The following is a 13156-nucleotide window of genomic DNA, read 5'->3' as shown; positions in this document are numbered from 1 at the left end:
CAAGAATACCTGTCTGAACCTCTTCAGGTGCAGAATGAGCACGTCGGGCAGCGTCCATAGGCTCAGCTTTATCCGGCCCTGCTGCAGTTGCTTACAGTGGGGACAGCGCCAGGCATCGTCAGGAGCCAGCTAAGAGTAACACACACACACACACACACACACACACACACACACACACACACACACACACACACACACAGCTCAGGCTGCAGTAAAGAAGAGTATGTTTCAACCACACTGCTTTTCAAATTAGCTTCACACAGGGTGAGGCCAGGATTTTCCTTCCTCTCCTCGAGAACAGTTCGAGGCCAGTTAAACCATAACGTATAAAACATCTCAGCTGAGAACCTCTAGCTGATTTCTACTGTAGCATTAAGATTCAAACACAGTTAAACCAGTGACTGAAAGGGTTTGGGAATTTCAAACAAGAAAACTAATCAATGTGTGACGAGACAAATATGATCCCACCAGTTAATACCAACCAATAATGGCAGGGTGGGTTTAAGACTTATTTTGGAATGTTCCAGCACTCCTAAAATAAAGCTGAAGTCCTTAAACACACCGTTTCCAACAGCATTACTCCAGTCCAAGCGTTACCTGCTCTTCCTTAGTGTAGAGCTGTAAGCACTGAGCGAGGCTGCAGGCCTGCGGCTGATGGTGTTGTTGTCTGTGCAGATAAACGCTCTCAGCATCTGGAATATACTCCTCCTCAGTGTGTCCAAACAGGCTGCAGGAGCAGCAAGAGCATTTCAGTTTTCACAAAACCAGGAAGAGATCATTGGGTCTACTGTGAGAGCTTGTCTTTGTTTACTTGATGTAACTGCTGAAGCAGAGCAGGAGCCCGTATGAGCCCAGCGCTCGCGCAAACATTAAAACCTGAGCGGATTCAAGGCTGCCAAAACAAACGGGTCCAGGAAAGCCTAAAAACCTTCCGATTGATCCCTTCTTGGTATGTGTGTTAACAAAACAGCAGAGAAGTGAACAACACAAGCGACGTGCCTCACCGCGTCAAGAACATTTCACGTTCCACGACTTGAACAATCTCATATGAATTTTTATTTAAACTAATTAATCTAATTAAAAGCATTTTTGAGTCCTTAAAATGATCTCAAAGTTTCAGGTGCTGAACTGATACATTTCACTGTTATTAAACTGTTAACTACAGTGCAAATCCCTCTTAACCATCAGGAGGCAGAGATTTGCAGAAAAGGGATGTTTTTGCGTCTGTGGCTAATTTTGTTGCCGTCTCTGAAGCAAAGAGAAAACACATTTATTCAGAATCAGTGAAGGGTACTCATACGTCACCCTTTCATTCAGTCAAAAAGTCCTAGCTTGTAACGTCTCCTTTCTTTTTTTTATACATCATTAACTCTGTTGTGTCGTTGTTGAACTCACTAGTCCTTGGTCTCTTTGTCCCACTCAACCACAATCTTCACATGAGGAGGTCCTCCTTGTCCACAGGACTTGTACGCTCTGTAGAAAAAAACACTCAAATGTAAAGCATTTAAACTACAGTGTCAGGAACGTGTTCCAGAAAACGTGGTGTGCTTTTGGTTTTACTTCAGCATCAAATAAGAAAACACTTTGAGGCTAAGATACCACAACATGACAGAAAAACCCTGATTGTTTACACCTGGATTATACTCTTGACTTGTGTATTATTTTAACATAAGCTCATAGATTAGCAGAACAGGCTAAACTGGCATTTTACCAAACCGTTAAAGTCCTGTTAGGGCATGAGTGGAACTGATGAAGCATGCGAGTAGGACTTAAATCAGAGTTCACTCTATTTTCTACCCACGCTCATCTTTACTGATGTCATTTAGAAACAGGCTGACTTTACTTCCACTCATCATCATTGCAAGCTGATCAAACTAACATGGATCTTGTTGAAGAACAACGAAGAGGGTAACTTTTGCAGCACGTATTATAGACAGACAGATAGCATTTTACATTGTATCATACAAAATAAACTCTGATTTCAATTACTTGGAAAAAGATGTCCGCAGGTAAATTCTCAGGTAAAAAATACAAATGTTTGTACAAACAGGTTTTAGGTCACAAGCCCAGCCTCTTGTAAAGGTTACCACACATAAGGTTAATCGTCATGGCTGACCTTTCAACAGTTGGGTGACACAGTGGTCGTTCATCTTGGGGAAGGAGGTAGGTAATACCAACAACGCCAACCACTCGAAGACTGAAAGGTCCAACCTACACATAGAATAAAACAGGTCCCCCATTATTAATGCATCCATGCTATGAATTCACCATGTGAATTATTTATTACAACACACATTATGACTTTTTTCTCAAGCTGTAACAGTTCTACAGTCAATATAAAACATGTTTTTGAGGTTTTTTGCATAAAATCCCTCTTACATAAAGCGATTTCAGCTGTTTCATTCTGGAAATTTTCAGAGCCGTCCAGAATGAGCCATTTCAAGGCTCTAGGGCTGGGCAATAAATCGAAAATGTATCGTTATCGAAATGTCTGACTCTTACCGAGATCATTTTTCCCATGTCAATAAATTTGATAATTAAAAATAAAAAGATGTGTTGGCAACGTCCATGTCCCTTTAAGAAGCTGTACCACTTTGAGTCCCGTAAAATTTGACCCAACGCAGTTCATGTGACAGCCCCATCTAGTGGACAACTTTTGTTTCTACGCATACCTGTAGTTATCGTCCATTTATCATTATCGAAGTGAAATCCTCAATATATCGTGATATTAAATTTAGGCCATATCGTCCAGCCCTACAAGGCTCTGTCCCTTTAAAGGGGCTGTATCACGCTATTTTCACCATCCACAGCAAGGAGGCACACTGTATGCAGGGTATCTGCAGGTTTAAGGGAGCCAAATTTAAGACTTCTTAAGACCTTTTTAAGGCCACTTTGACCAAATTTAAGCTATTTTTAAAATTAAATTTAAGCTATAATATTCCAGCTATTGCCTGGAGCCGGTGCTAACCACATCGTGAACGTGGGATTAGCCATCCAGTTACCATTAAACTTGCACTTCCCCATGGCGCAAACTCCCACTAGCTTAACCAGCTAATGTGCTCATCTAAAAACAGCCCCCTTTCACAACCAACTGAATGTGTACGGTTCCGCCTACGCCAACATCGTACACAAAAAATGCTGAACACTAACTAGAAATTCACAAAAATTTCTATAGAAATAAAATAATCTTGTTTATTGGGTCTTTGGTAATTTAAGACCTTTGGAAACTGGATTTAAGGATTATTTGTCATTTTTAAGGATTTTCAAGGCCTTAAATTTGGAAAAGCAAATTTAAGACTTTTTAAGACTTTTTAAGGACCCGCGGATACCCTGTGTATGATAGAGGTCCATGAAAAAAACAATTCAAGCCAAACAGCGATTCTTATTCATAAATATTCAGAATCGATCCCGTCTAAAAGCCTTATGTAAACTGCCGTACTTCCGAGTGTCCCTGAATGCATCATCACTGGAGCCAGTGCTAGCAGCGCTGCAATCTACTGAAATATGACAGAGACTCACCTTTATTATTATCCTGTGTGCAATTTATGAGTCAAGAAGTAAGTTCTGTTGTGTTTTATAATGTTTAAGTGGTGTTAGCCTGTGTGGAGTGATTCACCGTGCATTACTGATGCTTCTTAAGAATAGTTAGTGCCTGTAGGTCTGAAAGCTCTGATAACTGTTACTGGTCTATATGGATACGTGCTACTGGATGTTATGAATCATGTTTATTAGTTTGAGATGTTTCAAATATACTGACACATTGGATTGTCTTTTTCCTCACTTCTTCAGACCACACACACACACACACACTAGTCTACTACTCTACACTTAGCTGACACTCTTTGCTACTAAAAATGATCGAGAATCGATTCAACACCAAGAGAATCGGAATCAAATTTAATCGTGAGTTGTTGTAAGACTCACATTCCTACTATACGATATATTACTGTTGACACTATTAAGATATATATAAGATACATGAATATAACTTATTTTTCTGAGACAATTCTTCAAGCTGGAAAAAAGACACTTGGATTTGCCCGCCTCCCCCTCTGTGAACTCCACAATAGTACACAGCTGCAGACCCAGAGACCGCAGATTCACGCTCACATGTCCCACTCAACAAAATATCAATTGTATATTTTAATGACAATTTGTATGGTTAAACATTTTTTTAAGGTTTATATGTTCCACATCTTACCTGAATGTAGACACCCGGCCTCAAAAGATGGCGCATTTTTTCCAGGATCTCCTTTTGCAGAGCATCCCAGGTCACAGTGCGCTCCATGTACAGAACAAAAGGCAAGCCAAACCTTAAAAAAACAACATCAAGTAAAATGGTAACGAGTTGATAATAATCCACAGGACTATCAATTGAACGGACATGTCTTTAAAAATCACAAATGATTAGCGGCTGTACCTCTTTGCCTGGTGGCCTGTACACGCTCTGTTACACACTAAAAGGATCATCTTTTCTGGCCCAAGGTTTTTATTGGGCGATCCGGTTACGGGAGTCACTGCCCCCTGCATGAAGGACGGAGTCCTGCTGATTTCTGTCCCATACTGAAAACTGTTGTGATTCAGGTTTGCCAGAAGGCTCCCTGTGAAATTAAAAAAACGTTTTTGTGTCTTGTGGATAAGGCAAAATCGGTATAAAAAATCTGTAACCGAGTTACCTCTTTTCGTGCGTATATTTTCCAGTTTGAAGGTCTCTGGGGTCTCAAAGGCAAAGATGGAATCACTCTCTTGAATGATGTTGAGATCATCGTCATCATCGCAGAATGAACGATGGAAGCCGTCGTAGTACATTTCTGTCAAAACAAACTAAAACAAAAGAACTCGGGTTCATTTAAAATTGAGCAACACACCAAAATAAATCATCATGCATTCACAGTCATTTGTAGGACATTTCAGTGCCTTTCAGATTGTGATAGCACTTAGATTCTGTTGTGTTGTGAGAAAAATGCGTCAGATTGAAGTATTACTAGGAGCTGACTGCAGGTAGGACTGGTTTAACAAACAATGATGCGACACTTTGTGCCTGTAATATAGTCTCTCTGTGCCAGACCCTGTTAAGAGACAGGAATAGCACCTGGTCCAGAGGGATCTTGGTTTCACGTGACACGGCATCTCTCAGGCGATAGACGGTACTTTTGAGAGGAACAGCAACTCCGATCCTCATGCAGTGAGAGTACTTCCCCTGGTAGACCACCGTCACATACAGAGGCCTAAAGAACAAACAAGAACATGAGTTTCATAAAACTTGCAAATAGGGTTGCAGTGATTTGTGTCATAAGGATAATGCATGTCTCAAATAAAATGTTTCAATCGATCAATCAATCAATCAATTAACCGGTCTGACTATTAACTACAGTGTGAAACGCTGCAGCTAATCCACCGTTAAGGCTTCTCCAACACCGCAGAACAAAAAAAACAAAGACAACAGCTTGCGACCCACAAGGACATAAACAACAGCGTGACTGAACTGAACGTACGCGGATCATGACAGAATCAGAACCGGCGCCAACAACCACCGGGACTGGTCTGTTTCCACCTAGGAAGACATTGAAGTTCCCTACGTAGGAATATTTTAGATTCTGAGGCTGCTAAAGGAGAATTAGGACCATGGCTCATCCATCTGCAGAGCTAGCAGGAAAAAGTTGTGGCACTCCCAACTTGTTTGGTCCACTCTGAGATCATGGAGCGGACAAATCGGCTCAAACTGAGTCAGATTACGTTGGTGACTGAAGTGGCGAGACAGTAATATTGGAACAATCCAGTAAACAAGGGTTCATTTAGTAGTAAAAATAAGCAAAAAGACGGCCAGAGCATTGAAAGTGAAAAAAATATTTAATAGGCACGAGCACAAAAGACTTAAGCCCCCTTCAGACAGGCCATGAAAAACGGAAATGTTCCGGAATCTGTCCGTAAGACCTTTCTGTCTGAATACAAACATCCGGAAAACGTGTTCCGGAATTTATCCGGACGAAGCCCCTAGTAACAGGTCCGGAATTGTTACGGACAGGGTGGCTGCTTCAGACTGGTGAGGTAAAGATCTGGACAAGAGGGAGGGGGAGGAGGAGGGGACCGGGGGACGCTGTGCGCACCTAGATAGCCCTGGTGTAGCATGCAGCGAACCACGGCAGCTCGCCTCCTACGGTACCGTCTAGACGCGCGACGGAGCGCTTCACACCGCTTCAGTGATTCCTTTAACCATTGAGCTTCATCATCCAGGTCTCTTATGCGTCTTCGTGTGCGCAGAATTATGCTTAAGCGCCTCGTGATTTTTATCTTGAGAGGCGCTATAGAAATGATATTTTCTTCTTCTTCTTCTTAACATAAGTCCGATCCCCCCCCCCCCCCCCCCCCCAACCCCACCCCACCCCCCCGCCGCCGTCAGACATCTGGAACTTTTTCCTGCTGTGTGAACGCAGCCGAAAGGACAAGTTCCGGTACAAAAGTGGTGTGTCTGAAAACACAGTTCCGGTTAAAAACCGGATTGAATTGTCCGCAAATGTTCCAGAATGTCTGTCTGAAAAGGGCTTAACGTTTCGACACTTACTTGTGTCTTCGTCAGAGTAACACCTGAACAACATGCTGAATTCAATATATACAGGTGCGCTTAATCAGGGAGTGTTCCCTATTGGACACACACTCATCAGTAGGAGGAGTAAGAGTACACAAGTTAAAAAAAAATAACAATAAATCCTGGGAAGTGTCATCAACCTGTAAGATGATATAGTGGACCATAAATTATTAACTCATTCACTGCCAATGACGACTAAAATCATCATTTGCATGTTTTTACTGTGTGGGCGTCGGAACGAGCCCCCACACTGTGAGAACAAACCTCTCAGCTCTAAAGCCGATCTTCATCTGCATACGTCACACGTCAGGTGATCAGGAAGCAGAACCTCCATGTGTTAGGAGCGTTTTGGGCCGCTGCTGTAAAAAAAGTGAGGCACAAACCGGAAAAGCTTCTGCCGATCACAATTCAACAACGGATTATGAAAGAACGGATAACGCTCGAAACGCGCGGATTCTTCCTGATGTAAGAGGTGAGTCTTCGCTTTGTTTCGGCTGTTTTGGCATCGACATCATCCTAGCAGGAAACGTTCTGCAACTCTTAAGAAAAACTGTAAAAACAGTGAGAAATGCTGGCAGCGAAAGGCTTTACCGATAAGGAAACGGCTGGCAGCGAATGAGTTAAATGTTTATCATCAAAACAGAAAAAGAAACATGCCTGACTGATCAAAAATAGGATTTTTAAATTTCCTCAGATAATTACAAATAGAGACCTGTTCTTTGGCTGTGGAGCACCATCTAGTGATTGGATTATGCGCAGAGGATGTTACAATTCATTTAGTTGGACTACATTTCCCCTGTTTTTGTCTACAACAACCAGTATGGAAAGCAGTTCTAATTTTCAATTAACAACACATCTTTGTAATTGCTGCTCTATAGCAATAATATAATGTATCCTTATCTAAATACCGGTAGTATTCTGAAAATAAAGTGATCAACTAGGGCTGCACAATATATCGTAAATATATCGTTATAGAGATATCAGCATGCAGAATACGCATATCGCAAAGAACAGATAAATATCGCAATGAATAGTCAGCTCAAATGTTTGCTACACAACGCATTCGATCAAACGGAAACATCATGTTTTTTTAAAGGGACTTCATGGAGTTTTGAATTTTTATGCTCACGATTGCCCCCTCAGGCCAAAAGTGTAACGGCAGCTTCAATAGTAGGCTTGTGCACGAGGCGCGCATGCTGTACGTGCACACTCCTTACTCCTTTAACAAATCAAATAGAGCTATTCACCCATTTGGTCAATTGGGTGGGTTCTCATAGGTCAGATGTCTGCCCCTGAGGCGGACGGCACTTAATTTTGATGGTTAGCAAACACCTGAGTTAGCTTTGTTCTTCTCTTTTGCTGATTCTGCTTTTCCCGGGATCCACTGATTGCCTTTTCTTGTTCATTTTCTTTTATTTATTTATTTATTTATTTATTTGTTTCTTGATTATTTTTGTTCCTGAGTTAAGTTTTTATTTATCACAAGTACCGGTAATATCGTCATCACAATATTAATCATTGTTATTGTAGCATCCAGAAATGGTCCGTTTTTCATCTACAAGTGACCTCTTCAGTATCCGGTCATATGGAGACGTAAGTCTTAAATGGAGCGTTTAATCTGCAAGAAAGATACTGTTGCCTGACCAAGGTCCCTCTCAAGTTTCCTCTTATCTTTATCTGCTTTGCTTCACAGAAAAAGAACAATGAACTTTTATAAGAATGAACCGTTATAATAACGAATACTGAATGACACAATGAAATACGTAAATAATAATTTGGTTGAATGAATAATAATGGCTGAAGAATAACAACAATGTTTTGATTAATCTGTGCTTAAATTACTGAAGTTGAAATGAATATTATTATGTTGTGATCAGTTAAGTTTGACTTAACAAGTGAATCACTATCTACTGACAGCTCACACACTCACACACATGACGATGACAAGGTAAAACTAATCTCATGACACATTGCTTTCTGTTCCACAAATCAGAACTCCTGTATGTGATGGAAGGTGTGGTTTCTGAGGTTTGTTGGCAAAACCCATTTACTTGTAAGATTCTGATTTGTCAGTAAATCAAAATATGGCGATTGTTAAAAACAGAATCACTTGCTAAGTGAGTCTGTTAGTTTGAGAAGAGCTCCGGACCGGCCAGCCGGAGCAAAACTCTTTGAACCATCAAGTCTTTTGACAAGCCAAAAGCTGCCTTCAGCTACTCAGAAACAGCTGTTCTAGACACAAACAATTCCCTCTATTGTTGATACCCGGAGGCATCTCAGGACTGATTTGGTCGCCTCACAATTATCCTACGAACCTCGAGGCACAGGGGTCACCAGACTCCCTGACATCTCGGATCCAAGCGGGGGTCTCCAGGAACGGATATCGCAGGTTTTCCTAATATCGTGCAGCCCTAAGATCAACCCTGACCAGCTGTCAGCACTGTGTTAAGCTGTCATGCTGTTGATTTATGTGTAATATAAATAGGGTTGTCACAGTAACCGGTGTAGCGGTAAACCCCGGTAAAAAAGTTGACAATAATAATAACCGTCTTGTTTTTTTTAAATCTATTATCTCATGGATTACCGTGGCTGCGGTGTAGGCGCGGTGACCCTTACCAGCCACCGTATCATCTGCTGAAGTTGCCGGCGGCACATGCGCACTTTGTTGTTTACAACCAAAACTTTCTTGAAGCTAAAGCTGAAATAATGGCCAAAGGAGGAGACAGCAGCACTCAGGACATTTATTATCCCTCAAAGAAGACAAAGTGGGAAGTACAGGAATTTTTTGGATATTTGAAGAATGCAGAGGGACAGCTGATAGAAGACGGCTATCCTGTTTGCAGCACGTGCAGAAAAAGTGTCTGTGAAAGGCAGCAACGCTTCAGATCGACACAGCTGCGTGACCATCACCCACAACTCTACAGTCAACGCAAGGCAAGTTAACGTTAGCGCTTTAGCTAAAATGCGTGATCCGAGGATTTGGGTTGAGGGAGAATAAAACGAGTCGCTATATAAAGCAGCCGCAGCGCCGCTACCTGCATATAAACCGTGTCGCGGACACCGCCATGTTGAAATGACGCTATGCATTACGGGGCTCCCAGGGGCAGATAAGAGTTGGTCTCTCTCCGAGAATAATTATGAATTTAACAACGATTACTGCCTGATGACGTTTTCCCACATCTGCAAAGCTCACTGGAAGGACACAAACCGAGGACAATATTTTCCTGATATAGGGTTTATTACTCAAGTAAGGGTAAAAAAGTATCTGATTAGAAGGCTACTTGAGTACCGAGTATCATCTGATCTAATATGTTTAAAATGATGACAACAGACAAAAACTAAGGAGTTATGGGCAAATATTGGTATTTTAAAGACTAAAGGGAAAAAATGTAAACAAATAAACAACATAATTACAAAATAACACATTTTAGGCAAAATTTAGACACAAACTGAGGACAATATTTTCCTGATATACGGTTTATTTAATTGTGTGAAAATGTAACACGTTTAAAAAAAATACCGAGATAATACCGAAAACCGTGGTAATTTTGGTCACAATAACCGTGAGGTTAAATTTTCACACCGTGACAACCTTAAATATAAATTAATCTGGATTGGACTGAAACTCAAAACAGGCAAGGAGACAAATCTAAACAAGGGCATTTTTTAAGTTTTATATTGTCATTTACAATTGACAGAGAATACTTTGATTTTGCAAAATCATTTTTAGAAGCAGTATTTGAAAAGCATCTTCTGGAGTTTAAAACCTTAATTGAATGTTTGTGTGATTCATAAATGTTAATACTGTTGGTATTAGCATATTAGTGCTTGATAGTCTTTCTCATGACCCTTTTACTCTAAAACATCTGCACTTCAACCTAAATAGACAAACTAAGACATGTATTTGTTTATTTAGCCAGAACAAAGAAAGCACACTACCTAAAGGTTCAGCCATTAGCTAGATAGCTACATTTAATCAGTCTATTTTTCCTTTTTCTGCCCTGAATATTCACAGTTTAGTGAATATTAAAAGTGCGTGCTCCTGCACTCTCAACTCACCCACTCCTGACAGAACAGGTTGCATTCTTCCTTTTACAACCACACACACCTTGATATTTTCTTCACACCCTCTCAAATTTGTTAAAACACATACGCATGCACACACACGCGTTGAATTTGACCTTTGACAAAAGATGTCAAAGCGCTGAAAACCTCAAATGCAGCGTTTCCTTTCTTAGATGTAGAACTAAACAATCCCTCAGGAGCTTGTAAGAACCTGCAGGAGGAAGTCTGGAAACCAGCTCCTGTCATTAAAGAGCAGTAAAAGCAAAACTCACCGAGTGTGTGGTAGCGGAATGGGTAAGGAGATACAGAGGAAGGGATCAAAGGTGTTGCTCTGTTTTTGACAATGTGGGCAGGTAAGAGAAGACCTGTAGGGAAAGTTCAAATCAAATGTGTTGATCTGTGATTAGGAGGCATTGGGACCAGACTGACTGAATCAGGCCTACCTGTACTGCGCCTGAAACAGTTCCTGTACAAACGACCCAGCAGAGAGGGGGGGGGACGGCCCCTCTCTGCTCTGGTCATCTTCTTCTATGGGAGGCTGATGAGATACAAACAGGCTTTTTGGATCATCAGTATTTTGTAAACACACACTTCTTTACTTGTGAGAAATGGTGACATTAATAAGAAATCTATAACTTCCAAGAGTCACCTTTATAGCAGGCCTGCAGTTGGGGTGGACGGTGTTGATATCTTCATGCACTCTGTCCAGCAGCCACAGCAGAAACTCCTGAGCATCGTGCTGAGCGTTCCCTTTAAACTGAGTGGCATTTTTGGAGACGGCATTCTGCAACCAATAACATTTTATTCTCTTCAGACCAAACGTCTAGAAATGAAAAGCAGAAACTGATTCTCTAGCCGTATTTTATGGAGGCCACACTCATCATGTGACGTCTTACCTTGAAGTCTCTGCTGTGCTGGGGTGTGTACTCAAACGTCCACAAAGCTCGAACAAGTCCTGACAGTTGCTCGGTCACTTCTCCTTTACCCAGAAGTCCTTTCTTCTGCAAATGCATGCCATTTGTCTTTGGCCTGTCCTCATCCAACTCCTCGCCCTTGTAGTGCTCCAAAACAAGGTACTCAGCAAACAGCTCGGTGTTGCTGAGGCACTGCAGAATAGCATTCATAAAGCAGGTATTCCCGTGGTTTTTCAGACCTGACACCCCAGGAACTCTCTCTCCTGAGAGAAATCCTCCCAGGTCTCCATCTTCCATGGGGGCATCTTTGTTTCCAGATTTAAAAGTGGAGAAGCCTCCATCGTCTTTGTCATCCTTTGTTTGTACCTCAGATCCAAAGTGTGATAATGTTGTTAATGTCCTCAGGACTCTGCTCATAAAACTGCCCACGGAGCGGACAGAGCCTCGCCTGAACAGCTTCTTGCTGAAGCTGGACTTCTTGTCCTTGGTGGCGGCTTTGCAAGACATGTCTGACTTTTCACTCAGACAGATGCCCAGCGGCAGTCCGCTGCTCCGTCCCGAAACACGCAGACAGCGAGGACGCCAGCTGGTTCACGTTAAAGCGTATCGTGTGTGTGTTGGCTGACCTTACGCGCACTAACATGTTTGGGCTGAGTTGTTTCTTTTAAAAGCTCAGCAGTTGTGTGCAGCGGGGTGGCATCGGACCCTCGTAAGACGCCAGTTTATCACGACCTCACATGAACATTATTCGGGTTGGTTTCTTATTCCTGCTACTTGCTGTGGAGTCTCCTTGTTTTGCGGGGCTTTGCCCTGCAGCAACGACTCGGCATCAGTGTCGCTGAAGTCAAAACAGCAGCGTGAGCTAATTTAGCCGAGGTTAGTGCTAGCTGAAATAACAACACGAACCACAAAAACAGAGACAGTCCTCTCCGGTCGAGACAGTAAAGTTCAGATGGAGCTGATATTCACCCATGGTATGCAGGCTATGACAGGTACAGTAGACAAGGCGTGAAGATCGACTTTCCTCACATTTCAAGCACATTTAGAGGCACATTCGGAGCATACTGGACAAGATTCTTCTTCTTCTTCGCCTTCAATTAGGAGGCGCGTGTCCCATTTACAATCTCGTGACCGCCATCTGCCGGGCTTGATGAGAACAACGACCTGACGTCAATAAACCCATAAACCTAATTAGATAAAACTTTATTTTTAAGACAATGATTTCGTGCAGCTACAAAGAAAAGAATATTTGGAAAGGTTGCGTTTAAATTAGAATTACTGAAAAGTTTTGTTTTAATTACAACAACATTAATCTGTAGCATTTTTTATGTTCACAGAATGTTAATTTTAACAAATGGTTAAACCTTCTATTTTTATAACAAAACACACTTGATTAAAGCCAAACCTTAAATAGTTCACTTAGTTACATAGAATTGAGCACATTTGTTCTTTTTGGTTTACTAGCACAGTGGCACAGTGGTTGGAGCTGTTGCCTTGCAGCAACGACTGGGTTCCTGGGTTCGCTTCCCGGCCTGGGATCTTTCTGCATGGAGTTTGCATGTTCTGTGTGTGTGTGTGTGTGTGTGTGTGT

The 13156-nt window shown here is 41.8% G+C and overlaps 1 protein-coding gene across 1 annotated transcript in view; it reads right to left on the bottom strand.

Annotated features, from left to right (window-relative positions):
- Positions 1 to 12668, bottom strand: part of usp31 (ubiquitin specific peptidase 31) — a 32982-nt gene extending 20314 nt beyond the window's left edge. The window contains exons 1-12 of the mRNA XM_015948597.3: positions 11548 to 12668; positions 11301 to 11435; positions 11095 to 11189; positions 10924 to 11016; positions 5093 to 5228; positions 4677 to 4824; positions 4421 to 4601; positions 4202 to 4313; positions 2117 to 2211; positions 1396 to 1473; positions 598 to 727; positions 10 to 129 (exon numbers count right to left, since the gene is read on the bottom strand). Coding sequence (XP_015804083.3) covers positions 10 to 129; positions 598 to 727; positions 1396 to 1473; positions 2117 to 2211; positions 4202 to 4313; positions 4421 to 4601; positions 4677 to 4824; positions 5093 to 5228; positions 10924 to 11016; positions 11095 to 11189; positions 11301 to 11435; positions 11548 to 12072 — 1848 coding nt within the window. The 5' untranslated portion in view covers positions 12073 to 12668. The remainder of the gene's footprint in view (positions 1 to 9; positions 130 to 597; positions 728 to 1395; positions 1474 to 2116; positions 2212 to 4201; positions 4314 to 4420; positions 4602 to 4676; positions 4825 to 5092; positions 5229 to 10923; positions 11017 to 11094; positions 11190 to 11300; positions 11436 to 11547) is intronic.
- Between the last annotated feature and the right edge of the window lie 488 nt (positions 12669 to 13156).

Source organism: Nothobranchius furzeri, chromosome 5 (genome assembly GCF_043380555.1).
Source record: "Nothobranchius furzeri strain GRZ-AD chromosome 5, NfurGRZ-RIMD1, whole genome shotgun sequence".
NCBI lineage: Eukaryota > Metazoa > Chordata > Actinopteri > Cyprinodontiformes > Nothobranchiidae > Nothobranchius > Nothobranchius furzeri.
This window is presented reverse-complemented; position numbering and strand designations above follow the sequence as displayed.